At 43.1% G+C, this 26,326-nt stretch overlaps 1 protein-coding gene across 5 annotated transcripts; it reads right to left on the bottom strand.

Annotated features, from left to right (window-relative positions):
- Window positions 1–2,058: 2,058 nt before the first annotated feature.
- ranbp10 (RAN binding protein 10) lies at window positions 2,059–26,131 on the bottom strand. 5 transcript variants are annotated; one of them, XM_034534822.1, is made up of 15 exons: window positions 25,743–26,125; window positions 18,706–18,817; window positions 15,261–15,313; window positions 9,518–9,685; window positions 9,377–9,399; window positions 8,420–8,604; window positions 7,451–7,563; window positions 7,007–7,115; window positions 6,734–6,882; window positions 6,417–6,624; window positions 4,827–4,966; window positions 4,534–4,682; window positions 3,407–3,518; window positions 3,103–3,244; window positions 2,059–2,262 (listed from the first exon to the last, which is right to left on the bottom strand). In XM_034534822.1, exons 1-14 carry the CDS (start codon window positions 25,939–25,941, stop codon window positions 3,114–3,116), a joined length of 1,851 nt encoding a protein of 616 aa, XP_034390713.1. In that variant the 5' UTR covers window positions 25,942–26,125; the 3' UTR covers window positions 2,059–2,262; window positions 3,103–3,113. The 5 variants fall into 5 exon arrangements, 3 of the variants coding, with proteins under 3 accessions (XP_034390713.1, XP_034390712.1, XP_034390714.1); XM_034534821.1 differs by having other exon boundaries at window positions 4,534–4,685; XM_034534823.1 differs by lacking the exon at window positions 25,743–26,125 and adding an exon at window positions 16,878–16,934 and having other exon boundaries at window positions 4,534–4,685; window positions 18,706–18,764.
- Window positions 26,132–26,326: the final 195 nt, after the last annotated feature.

Here is a 26,326-nt window from a genome sequence, read left to right on the forward strand (position 1 = left end):
CAAAATCAATCATTTAATATTAACTAAATAAACAAGATATTGTGAAATAAATGATCCACTGAACAGACATAAGAGAGCCAATAAACTGTGAAACAATTCAATAAATGATAAAAAACCCAACTCGGGACCCAGCGGGGGCTAGCTAACGAAGAGTTTGTTTGCTCTTCACAGAGTGAAGAAACATTTCCAGGGCCTCTCAGCAATTCAGAGTTAACGTTAACCAGCTAATGTCAGCCACCGGCACTCGCTCTTCGCTTTGGTGCTGCGTAATAACATCCAAGCCCACAGGCCAACCTAGCTAGTTAGCTGGCTAGGTAGGTAGCGTATGTGGCCTTGTTAAGCTCAATTAAAAAAGAAAGCCTGGTTTCTGTGCGGCCCGTTTATGGGCAGCAGCAGCAACTAGTTGGTTGATTCAACATCACTAACTAGCTAGTTGGTTGGTCAGCTACTAGCTATTAAGTTGTCTACTGGCTAATAGGAGCTAGCTGGAGACTCAGTCGAGAGGTGAACACAGGTGAAAACAGACGTTTGATGACCAGCTATTGTGAAATTTAATTATTTCACAATGCATTGCTTTAATTATATTTTTGGGGGGGCGACGACGACGACGACGACACCTTCCAACACACAAAACTGGTTTTAACAACCTTTTAAAAAGGGGTTTGCATCATCAAACGGCAAAAAATTTAAGCGAGACTGTGACTTAATTATCACATTCACAGTCATCAGCCGAAAATATAAATAAAAATAATCTTTGTTTGACATTTTAATTGCGACAGCACATGCACAGAGCAGGTCAGGCTGTGGGCAATGGTACAAAAAAAAGGAACACACACACACTGTGCTCGTTAGTCTGCCTGAGAGACATATTTTCTCTACGCTGGCAACCGTGATCACAGGTGTTGTAGCTGCAGCTGGTGCTGAGCTCCGCCACCTGCAATGACATCGCTGATTGGTTCATGTTGGGGTCCTTACAGTAAAACTAAGGTTTCGACACTTCTTATTTTCCAATATAAAAAAGGAACAGTTGACCCCCAAATCAGAAATAAACTTGTCTTTTCTTTTTTCATATTACCCGTAGTGCTATTTCTCAGTCCAGGATGTATTGGTGCGAGCTATCTGCCGTAGAAATGTCTGCCTTCTCTCCAATACATTGGGACTACATGGCACTCTGCTTGGATGCTCAAAGCGGCAATAAAATAAAATAACAGACATCACTATGTCTGACATATCTCCAATACTCAGCAGCTCAAACCAAAACATTCTCGATCGATAAACGACACTAGCAGGAAGAAGAGAAACATGTATTTTTGATATTTTTTTCGGCTGAACTGTTCGTTCAATCCCTTGTCGTCAAACTACGCCTCTGGTTACTGGCAGCGTTCTCCTCTACAGAGCCCTTCTATTAGTTGTTGTTTTTTCCACGAGCAATTTATTTTCTCTTTCAGAATGTTTCTACGAATTGTTATCCTTTAATCATTGCAACACTGACAGAGAGATGGATTTTTTATTTCAAATTTCTGGAATAATTTAGGGAGCCAGTTTTGTCTCATAAGTCTATCTTCTATTTTCCATCAGCAGCAATGTTTTCTACTGTACGTAGTCAGCCTTGACTGGGGCTGCTGATCTGCTCCACACAATCAATGGTGTCTTTTTGTTTCTCTCCCCATGCTGAGCACTTGTTTGCTCGCACCGGTTGAATTTATTTAAAGACGTGCATGCACTTTTTAAGTATTTCAGGAGGATAAAATAGTCTTTCTGTCTTCTGCATCTCATCAAAGACGATGTTAATATGCCTCAGGGTTTGTAAAGTTGACCTATAGTCGTGAAGGGGGGAGCTAGATGTGGGTATTGTGGTTTGTGATATGGTGAACAACAACAATGAGAGTAAAAATACTGATCGCAGGGAATCAAAATCCACCCATTAAAAACAGAATAAAAAATAAAAAAAGGGGATTCACAATTTGCTTTGTCCAGGAAAAGCACAACAAACTGACAAAAAGAAAAGAAACTATAAAAATGGCTAGATAAACAGAATAATAATTCATTATCTTTAAATAGTGTCACACATGTCTTTATTTAATAATACTAAATTAAAAAGGAAGCTTTCTTCTCTGCCGCTCTCCTCTGCTCCTCTGTCTGTGCCGCTGGCTCTCGGTCTGACGGACAGCCAAACACACCAATCACACGCATGCTCTTTCCTCCGTCGCCATGACAACTACCTGCTGGACATGCCTTCTCGCCGTGTTACTTAACATTAACCTGTGGAGAGACGGGTAATCATCTAAGCAAAGTGATGAATGAATGGAGCAGGATTTTAAAAAAAATTACATTCATATTCCTGCACAGCACGATTTGGTGTTTTGGTATTTTCACGAGTCCGTAATTGTACTTGTCATTCAAATGTTTTTCATTTCATCGTGCTTGTAATTCAATGTCGAAAAAAGAAAGGATGGAGACTGAGGTGGTTTCGGCTGCGACGTTGCTCTGTTCAGCCATACTGTATATTTCAATATGGGATGCCAAATGTCACATGTCCTTTAAAAACAACGACAGGACATTTTTCACCTCTGCTGTAGAGATTCAGGTGGATAAACCTGGATAAACAATGTGTATCAGAGAAAGCGTTTATTTAATTAGTCTTTCAAGAATCTAACAGCTGTGTATCCAGTAGAGACTATTATGAGAACGAATAAGCTGATTGTGTGTTCAACTGGAGCAACAAAACCTGTGGGTCACCTCCCTAGAACCTAAGCCACAGCAAACACACCTACAAAAGCAATCAGATACCTGTTATACAAGTGTTTAAGTAACTGTTGATCATTACTTGAGATGAACAGATAGTTTGGTTAGCTGGAGAGTTGCCCGGGAAGTAAAAAGCTAATAGCTAATCCAGGGGGCTAACTTCTTAGTTTATTTTCAGTTAAACTGAAAGGACTTATTTTAAAAATGTAGGTCCAACTGGGAGAGTCACCACTTGCCATGAAACTGGTTGTTTTGTCCACATTTCTGAATCTCCACAGTGGGGGGTGTTAGCATGGCGCGTAGTCCGAATGTAAGAGAAAGACACGAGTATTGTCCGAGGATTGTTACGTGACTCACCTGGACCTGGGCTAGTGCAAAAAGTTGTCGACTCTGGCGAAGGAGCATGAGCCGGACCGGACCCGGGCCATTAGCTGAACACACTCGGTGGCCTGGCCGAGCGCCAACATCAGCGGAGGCTGCTTGGGCAGATTTTGGGACTCTGGAGTGGGAAAACACAGTGAGGAAGGCGGGGTGCAACACGTCAGTCACAATGCGGGGTCTGAGAGATTCACACGGCGGTCAGGTAAAAACTAAAGTGCAGTTTGAATTTATCAGTCACACACACCACACACATACTATTGTGTCCACGTTTGCTCTTTACCCAGTATGGCGCTGTTGAGTGCAGAGCAGAGGGATTCTCTCTGGGTGGGGTCTAACTGCTGGCCCACGGGGCAGTTCCACGGGTCCGAGTACGCCAGCAGGCTGAATGCATCCTAGAGACAGACAGACAGACCATATGAATACATTCTGCATCTTTCAAGGTTAGGCTCATTTGGCTTCAAGTCTACTTGGTTTGATTATTGATATATTTATTTCTCTATATATTTTATCAATGTATTTATTTCTCTATATATTTATTTATTATTTATTATTTTATTATCAATTAATCTATGACTTTATTTATTTGAAATTTGTCTTAAATTTATGAATCACTTTATATCATCATTTAGCTATATATTTATACATGTATTTATCTGTTTATACCATTAATTATCTAGCTATTTATTTATTCATTCATTTATTTATGGAAATTGTAATATGATCTTTGGTCTCAATTTTGACGACACAAACTACTGTATAACTTATCATCTCAGTCAGGCAACTTGACACCCATAGTGTCACCATCACAAGTGAGTTATTAGTGCTCACTTATTGCTAAATATGAATTATTGAGACACTTTTGAGCTTACGAAATCATTTGGCTCAGCTGTAAAGAAAAGACAGAAAGACTGCCGACCAACTCTCGAGCAGTTACTTGTGTGACGCACCATAGAAAACCTAAACTGTGCACTTTTGGCCGGGCACGTGGCAGAGAACTGGTGTCGTTGAACGGGAGGTGAACATAATCTTCTAAAAGAGATTCTGTTGCGATAGAGGTTTTGCTATAATGCAATTTGTACAAAATTGGTATGATATTAGAAAGTGGTCTGTTTGACAGTTATTCGTGGTTTACTAGAGACTCTATTGTTCTCTGTGGACACAGCCTGCAGCACAAAGTCATCCGAGCCTTCTCCTGTTGCCCCGGAGAACCGAACCACCAGTCGAGTCTTCTCTCTATCGCAGCACATCCTCATTCAAACATTGCTCGAATTCCTGAAGCGTGCAGAGGACACACCCGTTAACGGGTGCCAACGGGAATGAGGCCAGTTTTGGCGTCACTTTAACCTGCTGTAGCGCAGCTGTTCGTCGAAATCAAAAGTGTGCGCATGTGCAGTTGTGCGCGTGTACCTGTAACATCTTCTTGTGCGTGGCATTCTTGCCGTACTCGCGGCACAGCTGTTCATTGAGCACCTGCAGCTCCCGTCCGAACTGGATCATCCTCTCTGTGGCTGCCTGGTTCCCTCCACACAGCTGTCTGCCATTACTACAACCATCATCTGCTGGCAACACACACACACACACACACACACACACACAAAAACACCATGATTGATGTTTCTCATATGCTACATGCAGAGTGTAGATCTGTCCGTGTGTGTGTGTGCCTGTTTGTTTGTTTCTTTCTTTGTGTATGTGTTTACCTGTGACCCCATTGCCAATGCTGTTGTCATCAGGCTGAAGGATCTCTTCGTGTTTGTATGTGCCATTCATGATCCGCGCCGAGGAGCCCTCGACGACCCCGTTGGTATAGTGCTCTGCTTCGATCTCCATCTCACTGTCACTACACACACACACACACACACGCACACACATACAGAAAGACACAAAAGAAGGCATTTACAGAGAAGGCAACAATTGGAAATCTAAACACGACTGAAGACAACACTGAGCAGAGGTGACAAAGCCCATGTGAAGGATTTGTACAACTTGTACCTTCTGTACTTTCAGCCATGTTCCCGTAGCGTGCGATACAACTTTGTTCGCCAATTAGATTGCGGCAACCTGGTGACGTGACTTTGTCGCGACAGAAGTCCACTGAGGCAACGAGCACCAAAAAGACGGCCAGTTGTATCTGAACCACTCGTCTAATTTGACTCGTACACAGCGGAGCTGTATCACGGCAGCTGCATCTGCATGTTTCAGTCAAGAAAGTGGAACGTCATCCTCACCTACAGAATGCTGGTCAGAAATGCTAAATTAAGAACCAAGTTGTGGAGGTAAAAAATAGAAAATGCTCCCCCTGCTGCTTCCTGTCATGAAGAAGGTGCTACATGTACACCAAGTATTTGTCCACAGCATTACATAGTCACGACTGGACAAACAACAACAATGTTTATTCATTAAGAGTTTAGCACTCAAAAACTAGGGCTAGGCGATTCATCATATGTTATTTTCTATTTCTGGCTTCCAAAATGATTTCTGGCTTCCAAAAATGTACGAAAAAAAAGATAATCGAGATGAAACGGTTATCTTGACGCTCCCGGTTTGTCTTCAGGGCCTTTAAAAACAGAAGATATTATGCCCTCACTCGACGCAGGAGATCAAAATAGGAGATTTCTTTTTTAATTTGTTTGTTTATTTTGCAGGGACAATGCACACCAATCAACACTAAAACTGTAAGTGAGCCAGAGTTAGCCAGATAGGCTAATTTTCATCTGCTGTCCCAGGCTAGATTATTTTGAAGGCAGCCTGAAATCACGAAATGTCCAATAACATAATGCAACTAAGATTCATCGATAGACAGACAGTGAAGTATGGACAAAAAAAAATTCACATATAAGCAAAATAAAAGTGTACCTACACATATGAACACATATATATCACTGAGGCACATAACATACATCAACACTGAACAAGACAAATGCACATTTACACCAAACAAGCAGGAACATTAATCTTTGAATGTTTTGCTTTCTATAAATAATCCACTGGCACACAAAGTCAAGTGTAGTAACATAGACGCTGCTAATGTTCTTCTGTGCCAAAGTTATTATTTGATTGCATATTAATGTCTTACAATTGCTGTCGTTATAATTCATTGATGATAAACTGTCCCGTGGGGCACCTTTTATGATCCAACTGTGAGTGGAATTTCAGCACTACCTCCTAAATCTCCATTTATTTTGCGACCATAAATTGCGGGCGTGTGCTGCATTCGACTGAGCGCCTTACACTCCACACCCATTGTGCACCAGCGGTGGTGCCAGGGGCCACAGGTGCGGTTTCCCTACCTGGTTTCCTGGGTGCTGTGCGGCTGGCTCTTGGTGGAGTCGGAGGAGTTAGACTCGGAGTAGTTGACGGAGGACGGGGAGGAGGAGGTGGATGAGGAGGCGGAGGAGGACACGCTGGGGTATTTGATGCCACCGGCGCCGGTGCCGCTGTGGCTCTTTGACTTGTCGGGGGGGGTCACTCCGTTACTGCAGGTCGGGCTGTCGGCTCCTGTGTGGTGGGTGGCAGCGAAACACAGACGCACATCTCATTTCTTACAAAAGAAAAGAAACAAAATGTTCTTTTTGGTGGATGTTTTAGAGGCGATGAGCGTGTATACCTCCGGCGTGCAGGTGTGTGTTGCTGGCTCCGTGGCGGGGGCTGAGGCTGGGCGACCCTGGGTAACTGTCCTGGGACTTCGGGGAGCGGATGGTCAGGCAGCGGACCTCGCTGTCTGTGCCGTTCACCATCTCCACGAACTGGCGACACCTACAATGAGAGGCACTCTGGTGTTGTACTGCCATTTTTGAGTGGACGGTTTACTTTTTTTTTCATTTTCATACAACATCTTCGCACTGCATCCAATCTTAGTCCTTAAAACCCTCCGACTTACTTCAACATGAATAGTAGGTTGGGGTTGTGTTCTAACAGGCTGGGGTAAAGCTGCTGAGTAGCCTCTATGGCTTCGCCCACCCGTCCCGCCAGCACCAGCTTCTGTATTCCTATTGGACCAAAGAAACAGGGTGCTATTCACAGCACATTGATCAAGAGGAACCGACACTTACACAGCGAACATTTGACAGGTCATTAGGAGACAAACAATACCCATAGTATCATATTCTGGGCACCTTTTGTTAAAAAAAAGTATGGGATGCTTAAAAGCCATATGTCACATCTGATAAGAGTGGAAATATATTATTTGACGGGGAGAAAAAGTTCGCTGGAAGTATTCCGTTGAGAAAACAGCTACAGCTTAAACGGTTCCGCAGAAAGACCTCAGCAACACAGTAAAATGGATATGTGAAACAATATGCGTGCGGTTGGTTTGGTCACTCACTCTGTCTGTTCTTTATAGATGTCTGGTCCTCTTGTATCAGGGTCTCGGTGGCTCTGGCGAAGGCTGTTGCGGTGGCACAGTAACCGTGATGCACCAGGTAGCTAGACACCATACTGGAGATAGGACATAAACTAATTATTGTTTATAAAAGGTTGAAGAAAGACTAAAAAGGGATTTAAGTCTGGGGATATATCCATGTTGGATACCCCAAAAGAACCAAAACTAACAGAGTGATCCCTTCTCTAATGCTTTCTGACTCCCCGATACGGTCTGTGGCTCTCGGCCCCAAGCACACTGGTTCCTAGTGATGACATAAATCTTAAAAGAAAAGCTGACAAATACTGTATATAGTTTCATCATTGAAAGAAAATGCTTGAAAATGTCCTAAAACATCTGGGCACTGTAGATTCCAGCACATCTTACTCACACATTAGCAAATACGGCATTTGTTGGGGACTACTTTCAGCGGTGGTTAATCTACATTTTGGGGATCTAGTGAGTATTTTACAGCAGCAGGACAGACTACGTAGGATTAATCAAAGTAAATAATAGTACCAATCTTCATGGTAATAAGGGAATATGTCATCCAGGGCAACAGCGGTGTTACATTACATTACATGTCATTTAGCTGACGCTTTTATCCAAAGCGACTTACAATCATGTTACATTCATACACTGTAGAACAGCTACAGGGAACAATTCAGGGTTAGGTGTCTTGCTCAAGGACACATCGACTAGGGCGGGGATTGAACCACCAACCCCCTGATTGAAAGACAGAGCTGCTAACCACTGACCCACAGTCGGACAGCAACGGCGCTCTATGGCGTCATCTTTATAGCTTTCAGACATGTTTTCAGCAATGTTTCTGTAGCATCACCCAAAACAGCGTGCCCTCACAGCGACAGGTAGGTGTGTGTCTATGTGTGCGCGTGTGTGTGTGTTCACAGAGATGTGGCGACTGAACCTTACTTCTGCAGGACAGCCTGCCACTCCCCCAGCCTCTCTCCTATGGGGAAGCGGGCGATCATGCCGTGGATCTTTGCCCGCCATTCGCTCATGTAGTCCTCGATGTCGAAGACAAATGGCTGCTGGCCAAAGTTGGCGTCTACGATCTCTCCCGGAGTTTGCAGCCCCACCGTGGGGTACAGGTTGGGCTGGTGGATGTTACAGATAAAACGTGAATCAGGTGGTTTTGAGCATTTCTTTTTTTTAAATTTTTTTTTTACATACAAATAAGTGTGTTAGACTAATTAGGTATCAAGATGCATAATCTTGAGAACGTTATAAGTTGCATAATAATCGAACTTGGACACTAAACTTTTTTATGACATATTTTTAGTACATCCTGGTGTTCAAATGATACTAGAAATGCAAATAATAACTCTGTGCCCAAGTTCTTAACAGCTTTGTTGATGGAACGCCTCAGTTCACAGCTTGTTAGGTTCCTGTAATGAGAATCTGTCAGTGGGTAAACTTTTTACTTGGCTATCATCAGAGTGGGATCTTCAGTTCTTGTTCTTTTTTTACTATTTGGCTAGTAAAACTGATAAGGGGATGTTGTTTTGGAGAATGTTTCCAAACCAACTGACAACGCAAGCTGCAATTAGACGTGGGCCTGCATGTACAACATCCAGCTATATATGTGTGTGTATATATATATAAAATCATTTATCACTACATGGTATGATAAGGCTCACATGGTTTCAGTATCATACTATTGGCTTAATGTGCAGAAAACGTTGTAATACTGTTTGTTGTCAGAGAAAATGTTTGAAGCAAAATAAACGGGTATAAATTGGAATATTTTCATGGCTGGCAAGCTGCTACAGAATCAAAACTAAGAGAAAAAGAGAAAAGAAAACGCTGGTAGAGTTAAACTGGTGTGCGTGGGAAGGGTTCTGTGATGCGCATGACAATGATACTTACAGGGAGGTCTGTGAAGGCCACACCTGCGGGACAAGAGGACACACTGTTAGAGTTAGGGACACCTGATGATTTCAAGCTAGAGATGAAGTGGTGACGTCTGTACGATTAATTCATGTCCATGTACGCGACGCGATCCCAGACCTAAACTGATGCCGTTTTTGGTGTAGAAGCAAGTGTTGTTGATGAGGTTCACGCAGCAGCCGATCACGTCACCCGTCGTGAACGTCGGGCCGTACGGCTGGCCGGTCCCGGAGGAGCAGAAGGAGTGTCCGTCGTCTCCGTGGTAGCCGTACGAGTGCTTGTCCCATCCTGAAACAGGTCAGGGGTTAGGATTAGCTCACTTTTTTTGCACTTGTGGTAAAATAAAAAATTAGAGCCAGGCGCACTGTGACATCAACAAAGCTCGATGAGTATGCGCGCCGTTTCACAGCATTACTCCGCCCACCCTGCCTGCCACCATTCAGATATCAAGTGAGATAAAACGGCTTCTGAAGCCAGCGGAGTCCGAGGCGACTTGCTCCAGGCAGCTCTTGTCTCTGCTGCTGAAGGAGTGGAGACAGTTACTCATCGACTTTGGCTGCTCAGATTTCTCTCTCTCTCTCTCTCTCTCTCATATATTTTTATATATATGCAGTGCTGTGGGTGACCAGCAGGAGGATCTTGTCTATGCAAATAAACTGGTGAGTCACTGCCAACAGGAACAGCAGCTCAGGAGGATGAACCAGGACACCATGGGGGGGGGGGGGGGGGGGGGGTATTTATTAAACCAGTTTATTAGCTCACTGCAGCTGTAGAGTAAAAAATGTATTTCATGGAGCTGTATTTCACAGGTTTGTAATTTCGCTCAGAATTTAAATTATAAAGAAATGCGTAATTTTGGTACAAATGAAAACAGGATGGTGAGGGAAGGGCCTTTTTCCCCCTCACAGCAGACATTTTGACTCGTCCTTGTAGGAAAAGCACAGGTGTGTCTAACAATAGCTCCGTCTAATGGATGCACAATGCCAGGACCCTGAAACTGATGCAGCTAAATGGAATTTAGCCTCCATTAATTGTATTATTAACACCCGTGTTTATGTCAAAAACATCCTGTTTTTTTATCCCAGTTAGTGAACACCAGTTGCTAGTGTAACCTAAAGCAGTGGTTCTCAATGCATTTTGGCAATTAAATCCCTTTAAAAGTGCAAGCGGTAGGTTTTTGTGACTTTCTGGGACCTTCAGTTTATTGCCTCAGTGAAAGTTTTTCCTTCAGTTATTGCATAATTTTAAAGATTTTGAGAGATAAAGTATCCAGTAAAAAGAATTCCATAAAAATGATAGGAAGAGAAATAAGTCTATTCTTCTGTCCAAGAAATATCTAAACAGACAAGATGTGACGTGTTCATTATTGAGCCATAGCGGGGCAGATTGTTTACTTAAAAGAGAGCCAGGCTAGCCGTTTCCCCCTGATTTCAGTCTTTATGCTAAGCTAGCCCTAGTTCACCCAACTGTCGAGCAAGTATTTTTTCCAAATATTCCCAAAGATGTCACACTCCTTTAGCAGCTCGACCGAACGCGCAATAATGTTTACTAAGTCTACAGACAAGCACACAATTCAACAGACATATGGAGAATAAGCTTTACAATCATGAATGAATAAAGCGGAGATATATCCTTGGTTACAATGACAGTTATTTCTAGGAAATTTGAACGGAATTACAGTGTGGCCACATATTTTAAAGTATAGTATTATATGTTCAAGCCCACCAAAACATCTGAAAAGGAAAAAAAAACAGTGTCCGGTTTCTGATGATGAAAACTCTCTCACATTACGCTCACAGTTCTAATTTTATATCGGGGCTTTTGACCATGTCGTTCTTTTCAGAAAACCTCAAATAACCTTTAAAAAGAGAAGGAAGCTTTGTGCACAGAAGATAGCCCAGAGGAGGAGGGGCTGGTAGTTACAACATACACATGTTATTTTTAGGTCACACACATAGTGAGTCTGACCTAAAAATAACCTATATATATATATATATATATATATATATATATATATATATATATATATATATATATATATATATATATATATACACACACACACACACACACACATACATACATATACACACACACACACAATTCTAAAGAAGCTGTAAAGCGATCTCTAAAGGGTTACATGCGTCCATCCAAGAGAGATATACTGACACACCAGACAGACTGATCCCTGTATGCCCTCACCCCCCAAAAACTTAAATACAACCAAGAACAGAAATGACTTTCGTCCCTCTTTGAAGGCCGTATCCTTCCAACAGAAACTAAAGCAGCCTTCTGATGTCTAGAGAAAACATGCAGACCGGATCCACAAAGGCGGGACTCCTAAGTTCTACAGCACGAATCCCCCACAGCGAGAGGAACCAGCTGACCGACATCAGTCATTCACTTGCAGTTGTTCGGATGACCGGCATGTCATGCCCTAGGTTTTTGACTCTTTCCTGAACTGACCAGGCTGAAAGGGGCAGGTGCTCCCTGACAGCATTCAGCTCACTGCTGCCTCGTCGCCGTCTCTCCTCAATCACAGCTCGCCCGTCGGTGCCAAAAAAGCAAAGCAGGGTTAGTGAAAGTAGGTCGTGGACTAGCCCAGATATTAGACGCGTCCTCGTATGTGTGTGCATCTGTGAGCTCGTAATAAGAGTATTAACCTGAGCATAAATGTGTGACTCCGGTTCTGTGTCATGTGCCGTGCTTCTTTTGAACTTGAGCGTGTACTGGGCAACGTCTCCATGCATTCTGTGTATGTACTTCTGCTTGCGTATGCGCACACGTGCGTTCGTGTGTGTGTGTGTGTGTGTGTGTGTGTGTTATTAGATTAATCTGCTGACACGGATATTGCCTCTAAAGCCAGGCTCACTGCTCCGACATGCTAATGAAATGGGCAGGCCTCCACAGCAGGATCAGACACAGAGGTCAGCAGTGGAGAACGTTATACTATTATGGGGACACACACAAACACTTATATCAGTGGATAGATATAGATATATTTTTAGCACTTTTAGTCTTGTGTTATATAGATATATATCTATATCTATATCTATTAAAAAAACACAAATGATGAACGCATGACTTTCTGCAGCAAATATGTGCACATTGAGTATACGATCAAAGACTCAATTGGTCTGTCCAGGACACACAGATACACACACACACTTTCATAACTACTAGGCGAGCAGGCTTGGAGAGCTTGTCCCTCCATGCGGTTCCACCCTTTGTGTGATATTCGACACGTGTGAGGAAAACCAGAGGATGGTTGATCTCTCTGTGTGTGTATGTATGTGTGTGTGTGTGTGTGTGTGTGTGTGTGAGTGTGTGTGTGTGTGTGGGGGCTCTAGGCTATTATACGGCCACTACGCTTCCTCCTGTGTCATCAGAGATCGTGGCAACAGATGACGCGACCATGGGATGGTTGGCATTCCCATTTTGTTGGAAAGTAGCTTACAGACGGTGGGTGCACATCACACAATACATGTTTATGTGTCAATAGACAAAGGCTTGAATGATTGTTGTCAGACTGTTGTTTCTTTTTAAATCTTTAGAGTAGCACCTTTGTTCTCTAGATCCGGCCAGTGGATTCATTGGCAGTGGTCCGAGTCCCACTATATTCACACATATATTCGCCGATTGTATAGGATGACTCATCTGCTTGGCATGTGCTATTAAGAAAAGGAACAAAAGATCAAAAGGTGCTCTCTCGCCACATTCTCACTCCCAACTCGTCAACAACAGCACTTCAGGGAAAAGGTTGTGGTTTGGGTTAGAGGTATGCTTTTTTTCTGTAAAATATGTCTGTTTGTTACATAACTTACGTACGCAACTTTAGTTAAGCGCATACGTTACATAACGAAAGTAAGGTACAATAAGTGAACGTTGAAGCTTATGGACACCTGGGTGAAATTCTGTGTTTGTTGAAAAAGCGGATTTCGTAGCTCTTTATACTCAGTTGCTCTGACGCAGATGAGCTAACGTTGAAGCTAGATGAAATACAGGGTGTCTCGGTATCAGACGCCAAGTTCGGCAGTTTGGAGTGAGAGCAGGATTTGGCATCGTAACTAGTTCAAAGTTATTTATTCCATCTTCATCTTAAGATCTCGGTTTAGTCTTGTGTTATTTCATGCTCGGTGGTTTGGTTTTGTATTGAGCTTAATTCTGGAGAAAAAAAAACGAGAAAACTTTAATGAAAGGGGAGCTCCACTGATTTTTTTACTTGACTTCTCAGGTTGACTTGTCATAAGTACTGTTATATGGTATCTGGTGTAGCTTTGTCCAGAAACAACTCTTAGTTTCGAGTGTGGAGACAACAAATGTATACAAGTAAGACGAGGTAACACACTGGGAAATGGAGTTTGAAAGATTTGGGAGTTTACCAAGCATGGAGGGTCCAATGAGGTCCAATTCACACGCATTATGGAACCAGTATGTATTTCAGCTCGAGGGTTCTCAACCTTTTGTAACTTAAGACCCACTTCTGATTGTAAAAGATTTTGGAGGACCACCGATCCAAATAAATGAGTAAAAAACGGACATGAAGGATACACGGATTGCATGTTGTTAAGTGACACCGAAAGTAAACATGACTTTGGTTTGTTTACAAGGAAACTCCACAGGGCACTTAACTCATTTTGGGGTCAAAAGGTTAAAAACAGCTCAGCCTTTGATGCTTTCAATAATAGACTAGTTTTGGGCCAACTGTTAATTTAACTTCATTCAGCCGTTAATAATCCAGTTGGTGTTATGGTTGTTCATGAGGTCAAATGTGGAATTACTTAAAAGGTCATCAAATGTAATTCATAATAAACTACACTGACTATTTTTGACACAGACAAAAGCATATTATATTCATATAATTTGATATTTTAGGGCCAAAAGTATTTTCTATGTAGAATACAGTGTGAGCAATCTATCAATCCAAAGTGAGTGTTTGTCATAAACCAGAGTAGTCCGAGGTCAGACTGCAAGCCCAAGTCAACATCATCTGTCACTGATCCATAGACTGCTCGCTGACATGTCCTGACATGTTCTTTCTGCAGCTGTCAGACAGAATCCACAAGCCACATCCAATTACTATAGCCACGCCACACGTCCTGTCTTTCATCCCCCGAAATCTCACAGGAGCTTGGCACTTCTCCGGCTACTTTCACCTATCCGCAAAATACATTACTTGTCGCTTCCCTCATTCCTCTCATCCACGTTTGTGTCTCTCCTCCTCGCACAGAGATAGGAAAACCATGACCTAGTGTGCCAATATCAACCCTCGTTCAGTGTTTACATTGCTGAATAATACCTCCCGGGTCAGTGACGTAAAAGCTTAAGTTAACCAACCACAACACAGCACTGTCAACGCTTGATCGTAATCTGAGCCACTGGGGTTGGAGGGCTGGAAAGGTGGGCCAATGAGTAATTAGGAAAGTCCAGAGTCACGGTTTTGGCCAACCCCTCCAGAGACTGTCCTCTGTGTAACCAAATCCGAACAAAAAGAAGAAAAGAAAGCTGCGGGGCATTTTTTTCTTTCCAGCTTGTTAACGCAATGGTCCGATTCGACCGCCAGGTGTTTGAAAATGCTGGCTCTGGCCCAGTGAGCCGACATTATCCCCGGACAGTGACGTGATTAAGTACTCGGCATGCGCTCTGTTCCTCTTGAGTAACCTTGGGCATGTTTCTTTTGCCCCATCTTGCCATTTGCTCCAACCACAGACTGTTGTTCCACCATCTTTTCATAAATTAATATCGACATCAACCCTTCGTGCCCACTGTAAATTAATGTCAGCATTGATCTGTCTGACAAAAACCTATCTATCTTTCCCCATGCTGGTCATGTTATGGTGACATCATGCATCATGTTACTCACCAGGCAGTCTGTTCATGTTGACTCCCTGGGCGGACAGGCCGATGCCCATGTACCTGCACACAACAAGAGAAGAAACATTCAAACGTTTGTAGATTTTACACAGCATGCACAGACATTTAAACATATCTGTAACTACACTCCCCCACCCCCAAGAATATTAGTACTTAGGTTGGGTTAACGGTGAAATATATTCGGATCAACGTCAGGCAGTGGTCGCATCAAAAGTGACAGCTAGCGCTGACAGCTTAGGGACCAGCCGTGACATCATAAGTCCGTCACACGAGGCTAAGCGCCTCGGCTGCATCCTTTCCGTGTAAGCAAGCTTTGCGAAAGCACAACGAGAGAAAAAAAGAAAACACATTTCTTGCCCGATTGAACGGGTCATTACTTATTTCTCGTCCAACCCAGATGGGCGGCCTTATTCACAAGTTTCCTGTTTTTTCCTGAGTGACATCTTGGATATAAGAGGAGGAAGAGACGCTGGTGACTCATCAGTCCACTGGAAGATGTTTTTAAGGAAGTCTTTTAATAAGTTGAACTAAGGGTGAGACAAGAAGCGTGACGCAGAGTGACAGGAATAAGTCTGTATAACTCCAAAGAAATGTTTATCTATGGGCAATTTCATTATCCATAATAAAACAAGACAAAGAGACCTCTGTCATGCCATCACCTGCAAGAGGCTGTACTTTGAGCTAAATGCTAACATCATTTGAACATTTTCTACTTTGGACCAATGATGGCCTTAAATGAAAAGTTAAGGGATCACCACAGTTATTACAATTCATCCTGAGGGGACATAAATGTCTGCACCGCATTCCACTGCAATCAATCCAACAGTTGTATTTCTTATGGTGGCACTAGAGGAAAAGTATTGGAATCACTAAAGAAGGGTTCATCCTCTGCAGACAGCTGTTGGCGCTGGACAAAAAGTCAAGGAAACACCAAAGTCAGTCGGCTTCATCCTCTGGAGACCACGAATGTCTGCACAAAATCGCATGGCAATAGTTGTTGACTAATATCAGAGCTAAAGCAGCGAGCTAAAGCAGCGAGCTAAAGCAGCGAGCTAAAGCCAAAGCAGCAAGCGTAATAATGTCTGATATGGGTTACCCTGGTTATGAAATCATTAAGTTACTACTCAGCACCCATCAGAACACCGAGACTATGCTTTCTATCAGATTACAATCATAGTTTCCCTCAAACTAAATAAATCATACTGAGCCTTTGACCAGTTCTTAAAATGGAAGTGTCCAATCACTCTAGAGCTGCCTGGCGTTTCGGGAAGGCTTTCCATTTAAAGCTGAGGCAGCAGTTACACATACAGACACTCCCACACCGCAGTTGTCTTTTACACCACTCGTTTGTTCTGTTCGCACTCAGCGTTAACAGTATATTGTGTAATCGGAGACTATTATTGGGGAGGATGGAGAAGAGTTTTGATTCCTAGGAGTCAAAAAGGGGAGTTTTGAAAGCCGGGAATAAGCACGTAGCAAAGTAATTGCAGAGTCGCTGGTACAGATCAACAATCACAACAATCCCATCGGATGCTTAAGCTGAAGGGCAGTAATGCGGCTTTCTGTACAATTGAATTTGAGTTCAGTTTTCAGTTAATTTAGTTACCTCAGGAGCAGGGCATGATGTCACCTATTCTGGCTGCTATCTTGGCGCAAACAATGCCTGGATTGGTTTAATCACACGGTAAGTTAGCACAGAGTGTACTCGGGTCAACATATGAGTACAAGGAATAGCATGATCAGTTTTTTGTTTTTTTTTGCACTAGTGCCTGCACAATAAAAAAGGCGTTACAACCTGCCTACACATTTTTTTCTTTTCCTAATAATAGTTTAAAAATGTATCATTAAAAACCACTAAAACACGATTAGAATTCTACATTGCTTCTCTGCTGTCTTTTGATGTCCATTCATAATTCATGTTTCTGGAAATAACTGGGCCAAACGTCCCATTTGGATAATTCTGGTGCAGTCCTCGTCCATCAGGTCTTGTCCCCCAGACCTGACGGGCATGTTGCTGAACCATTTTTGGGTTTGTATGGTCCCCATTTTCGTTGAGGCAGCAGAGGAGCAGTGTTGGTGCAACTATCTCTCTGTCTGTCGTGCCACCAAACTGATCGGAGGACATCTGATGCAGACATTGGCAACAAGACTGAAACTGCTCTGATATAGGTTGTGAGTGAGTGTTTAGCAATGGACTTGGAACAGTCACATCAAGATTGCTGTTTTTCTTTTTTTTTTAAATGCCAATTTCAAGGTGAGGGAAAGGCTGCTGGAGTAGGTTCACAAATTCCTGAGTTGTCACGGTGACCCCGGAATGACTGACCTTACCAAAACAACCCACGGGAAACAAAGAAAGTAAACTCTGGTCCAGTGGTTTTTGACACAGAGACCAAGCTAACCTAAAAACACATGTACTCTAGTAGACTTCCTAGATAAACCGCTGTAATGCTATTTGGCACGTTAGTTTGACACGCTAATGTTTAGCACAGTCACATTTTTTCTTTCAGCTAACGTTTAGCATGTCGGCATGCTACGAGAACAGACAGATTAATTTATTTAATGATGGCATGCTGGTGCGCTACGCTAACATTCATTTTAAAGCAGCACATCTGAGGCATACATGGCCAAGTGGTGCCATTGGGTGAGCGAAGACACTGGGCGTTCGTCCTCTGCGAACCCACATTGCTATGGTACTGAGATCAATTAAAGTCCAATTCAAATATTGCTCCTTGCTAATGCCTTGTTTTTTTTTCTACCACTAGCTAGAACTTCCGTATGTGCGTAAATTAGAAAGAAATAGGTTTAGAAAGCAGCCAATGCAGTGTCGGGATCTATGCACCCGAACGTGAAGCATGAGACTTCAGGCAATACAATCTAATGTCTGGGTATAATGAAGTAATAATGGAGCTCATCAATTTTAATCTATAAACTTTTTTTATTTTGTTTGAGGGCCATTTTGACCCGGAAAACGTTAACATACCTCATAGGACACGTGCGATAGAGTCCTACAAGAATCCACAAAACCTGGAAATGGTTCCCCTCATTTCAAAGTCAATTAGGTTAGTTGTTTTTTTTCCTCAATGGGTTTTGGGTTAGATGCCTGATATAAGGTATGTGGTTTACACAAGCTTAAAAGATTTTGTTTTGGTTCTACGCTATAAAATACATCAGGAATTTCCCCCGGGTCTTAAAAAAGGCAGTTGCTAACAAAATGACCAAATGGTACTCTAAAACATCACCACCCTTGAGCTTCGTGTTTCCTTATTTTCAACACCAATCCTAAAAATCCAACGGACAAACCCCATCGACCTTTTTTGGTTGAAGGCACCGGTCCGAATGCTCAGTTCCGGGGTTGAGCTACAAAAATATGCCATGCCTGCCCCACCAGCTTGGAAAACAGTGCATCAAGCTCGAACAGAGTTGTATCTGCTTACCCATCTCGGCCTTTGCTGACAATCTTGACCTCGAAGTAGTAGATCCCGCAGGCGGCAGGGATTGGGTGTGTGGCTCGCACCGAGGCTGCGTCCTTGTGGTTCTTACCATGGCCTGCAAGAGGAGAATTACAGGGTGCACGTGAACAACACGGAAACATCCTTTCATGCAAGAAGTCAACTCTCAGTGCATAATAAAGGTTTGGGTTGGTGTCGAGTTCTTCATCTGGAAAGAACAAAACCAACCGTTGACAAAGTGGCATCAGTCTCAGTTTTCTTTCACTTGCAAAATGCAGCTTTAGAATAAACATCGGAACTGTGTTTGATTGCTGCTTTTTGGAAGAGTTTCACCAAACAAGTTTGCTTGTTGGTAGAGTGTAATTCCAAAACCAGCGCAGGGAAAGCCAACTGCTCGTAAAAAATGAATTCCTGTGCACTTTGTTTGCTTTGCTTTTGTTGTCTCATGATATGACAGACTTCTATCAACTGAGTTTAGCATCTTTAAAATTGTTGCGTCTGGCAAATCTACTTGCAGCTTTAGACGGTCAAACTATTTTTCACATGTAGCAGTGTAAAAAAATGTTAATGCTGGAATATCTGCTTCTTTTCTGAAAAGAAAAAAACTACTTGTGCCGTGAACTGGACTACAAACGCGTGATAAGAGCAGCAATGTGGTATTGCCTTTGGTTTGCCACCGATGCTGCTCGCCTGAGCATGTTCTAAGTTGGTCAATGTGATCCATCAGGAGCTTCTATTTTTCCATCCCCGTGCCTTTGTTTCCACGAACAGGCGCCTCTTTGTCAATTACTTAGTTTTCTCGGACGTCATATCAATCTACAGATCAGACACAGCAGCGTCTAACAATTTGACTTGATGCACTGGGACCTGCAATGACATCCAGGGGTGACACCATACTTTCGCTAAGGTGACTTTTACATCAGTCGCATAAAGATACATGACTTTACATACAATCAGTGGTAAAGATGTGAGCAGCGGGTATCGTCTCTGGACCTATTAGATCCAAGCACAAACAGTCATTACTGTCTGTCATTCTATATTCAGATGGCTGCTTATGCAATCCCTCGGGTCAAGAGAGAGAGAGAGACACTACCGTGTTCAGCCGCGTGTTGTGTAACTGCCATCTAGGCTCTAAAGTAAACATGTGCATCTCTTTCTGTTACATGCAATCCCACCAATGACTGACTCCGCCCCTTCTGATAAAGTCATTGTGAGCTCAGTGTGTGTGTGTGTGTGTGTGTGAGAAATTTAGATAGGCTGTAACCTTAAACGAAGCAGCTGGCTGTCAGCAGACACCTTGAGGCTGTGTGTGTGTGTGTGTGTGTGTGTGTGTGTGTGTGTGTTGGAGGTTCCAGCTACTAACACACAACCCGACTGGGAACATACAGGACACCCAGTTATGATCAAATATGCTAGTTGACTGAAACAGAGCACAGTGTGATCTATATTTTAAAAATAACATACATTTACACTCATCACCCAAGTACGGCCTTTATCAATTCCATGCAATCGTTCCTTAAAAACTGTCAACATGATTAATTGTAGTGCATTACAAGTTGTAAAACATAATTAATACGCACAATATAAACATATGCTTGAACCTACGTTCATCCATGTGTGTGTGTGATTGTCTGGTCCGATGGTAATATATATATATATATATATATATATATATATATATATATATATATATATATATATATATATATATAAATAAATAAATATAAATAAATAAAATAACAATAATGTTGCCTGTAGAGAAAAAAAAGTCCACATTGTCAGGAGAAACTCTGTTCGGGGTGTTTTAGAGACGTAAACCTCCAACTACAACACAATTAGCTACTGCTACACAGTACAGTACTCCAAACTGTAACCTTTACGTAAAAATACTAACGATTTAACTAAATTAAAAGGTCCTTTTGAGAAAGGAGGCTCACACCTTTCAGCTGTTATGTGACATCAAACCTCTCCACTGGAGGTCAGGGATTGAAGGTTTATGTCCCGCTCTTACCCCGGCAGCCCAGTGACACAGGCCGTAATTGCTTACCAGGATGCCAGTAATCCCATCCTGGGTTTCTAAGCTTGATCACAAGCAGGTAGAGTGAAAAGCCCTACTGTAATGTCAGGGTTGCAAAATTACTCAAGACTAATTTGTGACAACGTTAATACTCAGGTGTGGCCAAGCAGTGGAGGGCTACATATTGCCCATTCATGTAAATGGTTATAGTACAACTGACAAATACACCAAAATCCACTGCTTGTAATGTGGAACAAGTATGAGTACTTGACACTGTTTTAGTATGCTGGTTGAGTCCATACAGCTCCCCGTACAATATAAAATCGTCGGTAGCCACTCTGAACACGCAAGCTCGATGGTCTACCATCTTTCCGATCTGAGTGTAGGCCTGAAGCAGACGGGCCGTCAGTGTTGTCGTCTTGGGGACTTTCTCACTAGAATTAGCAACTTTTGGAGATTTGGCTTCACTGGGCTTGGGTTTTAATGTTGGATACTTTTTGAAAACTAGCGTACTTGCTAGTTTCTCAAGTTTACCAACCCTGCCTTTGATCATATGAAAATTAACTGCATAAAGCGTTTTACCCACAGTGCTTAGCGCACAGAATGGTGGTAGAGTTGAAGGTGGTGGCCTCCTGACTGGGAGCAAACGGGATTCAAGGGCTTGTTCAAGGACACTGCTTAATGTGGAGAGCACTGGGCCGGGGATTGAACCATCCACTATGAAGAAGATAATACAACCCGCTCCTGAACCACAAATGCCCTCCGTAATAGCAGTATGTGGAGTTTAAATACCTCACCAGATCCCCCTCAAAGATCTGCCAAACTTAGACCTGAACACAGGACCGCTGAACACTAGTGGTGTAACGGACCACTGTCAATCCCCGACCTCATGGATCCTCTATCGCATGTTAACCAGTGATTCATTACACCGTTCGGTTACATTCTGATGCGTTCAGGCTCTGTTCAGTGAAAATTAGTATTGGGCGTAGGTAAATTATTACTTTATCGTGACGTGATCACATGTAATCTTGTAAAAAATAGTGTTGGTGAGAAACATGAATAAATCCAGTTGTTTGAAGGAGACATCTTGAACCTTGTAGACCAGCAGTATAACCCAACAATAAATGGATCTGTATCATCAATGATCAGCAATTGGTATCGGTGGCAAAAAAACATGATTGTGGATCTGTAAAAAGTTATATTTGCTCCCTTTTCTCTTTTATGCTGATCTGATCTGCGACTCTGATCTGTTGCACCACTACTGAACACACCTGTGGGAATGTGTGAGCTCTTTAAAAACTGAACCGTACCTTATCTATTGTAAAACACGCAATAGAAACAGTAAAACTCAAAGATTTGACGGGATTTGATGAGCTGGCATTCTTGAAATTCAGCTGTCGAAGGATCCTTCCTTGACTTTAAGAAACACCCATGGTTTAAAAAAATTAAGCTACCGTACCTAAATATGTTCCATTATTCTTTTACTCCACCTACAGTACTCGCGTGATGAAAATGCAATGCAGCCACAAGAAACCTTGAAAGAAAACTCCCTTTAGCCACAACTTCAATGATCACGCGGCTAGGACTTCTAACTTCTAGCAGGGTGGACACCTTGTTTTGTATCTGCAGTACTTTTCTTTTTGACTCTCTTGTGTTAAAGTAGAAGTGTGCTTATTGAACTTGAACCAGTCCAAGGTGTCCTGGGGGGACAGCTCTTGGATTGTGGGCCACTGGGGTTGCTCCTATGAGCAATTAGGTCCTTGTATAACTGGACCAAAAGCTTTGGCTTCACTCTTGGCACCTTGTCAATCACTTTCTCAATAGTTCACTCTATTGTGCTTGGTCATTTCGTTTGTGATTTTTATTTTTTTCTCCAAGGATAGAATTTAAAAAAAAAATGTTTCCAGAAGATTTCAGTTGTTGTAGCTGTGTCAGGCTGTGACCTGTCCTACATCCCTTGTGGAGGTTTCACATTCAAGGGGTTTGGATGAGGGTCAGCATCTCATGGTTCATGTCGTAAGAAGGTGAATTATCCCCGACAGATTTGGAGTGAAGTGCTGCCACAAGTGCAGATGCTTAAGCTGCTTTAATTGATTTGTGTGGGCCCCTCGGGGGCAGTGCAACAAGTTGCAATCTAAACGTTTGCATATCGTCAACCTTAAAAGTTGTTTCTTATTTACACATCCAACAGGGCAACTTTACCCCATCAGCTGGGACCCTGGGCCAGTTGCCAGGCTATCACAGGTCAATTTAGAACCTTCAATTAAACTAATCTGCATGTCTTTAGACACTGGGAGGAGAACCCGGAGAAAAACCCACGCTGACACAGGGAGAACAGCCTCGGGATCGAAACCTGGCCCCCTCTTGCTGTAGGCGTCAGTGATGACAGGCGGCGCACCTCAACGCTGATACGCTAGGCAGTGTCACGCAAAAAATGTGCCTCATTCGCGCCTGGCAGAAATTTGCGTTACTCGCATCCATTCGCGTCTTTGTATGTATGTGAACAATTTTATTCACTTTTGGTGTGAACACATTATCCCTGGAGGGAAATTGCTAGCCAATCGATTCTCAATCAGCTATATGTTCATTCATAATTACAAGAAGCACAGACAACACTATAGAGTATGCTACGGTTAGGGATATACACAATGTTTTGCTCCCTCAAGGACTCCACCTGTCAACCAACTGTATCTGGCTTTCCATTCAATAATCCTTAAGGCCTATACATACATTGTAATAACAGTGTAATCATATTTTCATCAGAATAAAGCAGAGACATATTTCATGGGCCACAGTGCTACAGTTTTTGTAATACTTTTTTTTTTTTTAAAACATCACTCATTGGTATTTTCATAGCCACTAAGTCAATATATTTGTTTTTGTGTTGCAAGTGTTTATTTATGTACCTTACTATTGAGACAGGGTAAATGAATCTGTCTGTGCACAGCAGGACTACATAGACACTGTGTGGCCTTGAACAGAGAAAATTGGCACACTGGTCAAAATAGCATTTAAACCACAAGGGTGAGAGGGAACAGAGCGGGAGCTAAAACTATCCGGAAAATTATCCCGCACACTCCAGAAAGAGACCTATTTATACATCATCCCGATGAACGATTTTGCAGTGTCACCTAATCTGGGCATTTCTCGTCGACGTAAAGACTCAATGACCTACATAAATAACCCCAACATGACATGTCTTATCTGCAGACATACACGGGCCCATTCATTGTTCTGTGCCAATGCCAAAGCTGTGACAAGTGCACAGGTAATTTGAGACAGAACGCCAGGATCTCAATAGTATTGATTTTAATGGAAAGCTACATGAAAGGAGAAAAACACAATGTCACAGCTCTTTTTGTCACATCTTCAACACAAATCAATGAAGCAGCATCCGAAATCCACTCCACTGATATAACAGAACGCAGGCTGATATTACATTTGACCACTGATCATAGCAACAGCAGGGACCTGATCCAGTATGCATCAAATAATCTGTGGGCTGTATCTCGCAATCTTCCAGAGAGTCTTGATTTTAACAAAACCATTTCTTCTTCTTTTTTTCACGGCCTTCCCTGCTTTCCACAAACAGCAGGACCGTCATACAAGCCTGTGCCAAACATCAGTTCCAAAATGCACACAGCCTGCCTGCATCCTCTCATCCCCTGCATGTCCCACTGATGTAAACAGCCAACAGGGCCCAGACTGGCCTCGCGATGCCTCTGTGGGGTTTTTCTTCGCCTGAGATGCAGCGCTAGCTAGTGGGAGGGAGGGCTGCCCTGACGTGTCGCCTGACGAAAAATAACAGAGCAGGCGAAAGACTGTAAACAGGACTTCGCATAGAGTCACCTTGTTTTGATTCAGGAGCTGGGTATATAGTTATATACAATCGAGCTGATAGGCCTGGCAGGCCATACTGACGGTTGTTAGACATCCGAATTAATGATTGATTGATTGGACCGCCTGACGACTAACGTTAAAGTAGCTGTTGTGGGAATGCACAAAAAGAAGAAGAAGCTAGCCGATACCAAACGATGCATTACAAGATCGTTACATGTGGCCTAATGCAGTGCGCAGAGGCCTCCTCCCTCACAGCAGCTGTTAAACGAGCTGCCTGCTGGAGGTTCGACCTGAGACTGTTGTTGAGCTCAGGGCACATACAGCCCTGAGCTCATGGAGTTGGACCGGTTGCTTCCAGGCTATGGGGAGGAGAAGGGGGGGGGTTACAAAAAATGATTTACCAATTCTGGAAAAGACTTCTAGAACGCCGTCACTGAAATCACGCGAGAAACACAACAAAGCCTCTTTTTTTTTATTATTCTATTTTTGGTGCTGGCTGCTGTCAAAAAGCTAAACAATTGCAGCACTGCCCCCCACAGCACTAGCTACATTGTAACGCGTTAACAACAAGTTTGGCTCGTGTCCATCTTTTCTTGTCATCTTTTTAGGTAAATACAGCATTAGTCACCATATATAGCGAGGCTAGCTCCCGCTAGCTGGTGAGCCACACAGCTAGCCTCCGGGAGCTAGCTCCTGTTAGTTAAATGCCATTAGTTCGCTGAGCTCGATGCGTCGTTCGCTTCTGCCAGTGGCCCCCCCTTCCAGTACAAACTATGGAGAACGTCAGAGGCACAGTTTACTGCAGACAAATAACGCCACGAACGGTAACTAAACAAAAGGAGAGTACGTGTTGTTGAAGGTGGATTTCAGCGTGGTAGTAACAAGACAAACTGTCAGGGTGAGCGAGTTTGCGGTCAGACGATTTGGGGCATTCCTCTGCTCATTTGTGAAACAAAGCAAGGTTACAGGAGAGGCAGCTCAGATTAGATTTACCAGGAGTGCGCACACACAATCAACATAATCGCATACTGAGTGAGTAAGGGGGGAGAGAGATATAGAGACACCTCCCCCCCTCCGCAACAGCAGAGTGACAGATTTGAGTTTAGACCCTCTTAGCTGTTGTGACTACTGGCCGAGACTATCGGGGCTGAGCTAGCTCTCTAACCTTTGTAATGGACCCGCAGGTTGTTCTGTGACAGCCCAATGTAGCTGTATTTATCCTTGGGGCTCCAGGATCGGGGTAAAGGGGTCTCCTCCTCGTTCACAGCTGGGTAGAGCCGCTTCAGTCGCTCGTTCAGCTCGTGTTCCTGGTAATTAAAAGCAGGATCTCCCAACGGCAGGCTTCCCGCTCCGAGCTCTGCCATGTTGGCCCCTGTTTCGTGCCTTATTGTTCGTTTCTTTCTATCCAAAGCCCCGTGTCAGTCCGCTTGAGCTGTAGGTTGAGAGTGAGAGGGACTGAGGGGAGAAAATAGCAGCGGTGTGACATCCCCGGATAAGCAGCAGAATGCACTGTAGGCTGGACTGGTGCGGTCTGGGTACTGTAGTTCCGCTACACGTTCCCCTGAACGCGCACTCTCTCGAAATGACTACACGGCTCCGCCGCGGTCATCCTGGTGAAAGGCTTTCCCTGAGAAAAGAAAGTGGGACATGTAGTTTTTCAGCTGTTAAATTTATAGACCTTTTTTCAACAACATTAACGTTATATAATTTCAACTTGATCCCTTGTTGTAGCCATACGTGGCACGCGAT

Source organism: Cyclopterus lumpus, chromosome 6 (genome assembly GCF_009769545.1).
Source record: "Cyclopterus lumpus isolate fCycLum1 chromosome 6, fCycLum1.pri, whole genome shotgun sequence".
In the NCBI taxonomy this organism is placed as follows: Eukaryota; Metazoa; Chordata; class Actinopteri; order Perciformes; family Cyclopteridae; genus Cyclopterus; species Cyclopterus lumpus.

What these genes read in the sequence shown, in the direction of transcription:
- ranbp10 (XM_034534821.1), bottom strand. Translation starts at nt 25,941, where the DNA reads ATGGCAGAGCTCGGAGCGGGAAGCCTGCCGTTGGGAGATCCTGCTTTT. An exon ending in CCTGCGGGTCCATTACAAAG is followed by an intron (nt 18,818 to 25,742) that starts GTTAGAGAGCTA and finishes CTCCTCTTGCAG; the next exon opens with GCCATGGTAAGAACCACAAG. An exon ending in CAACATGAACAGACTGCCTG is followed by an intron (nt 9,686 to 15,260) that starts GTGAGTAACATG and finishes GACCTGTTTCAG; the next exon opens with GATGGGACAAGCACTCGTAC.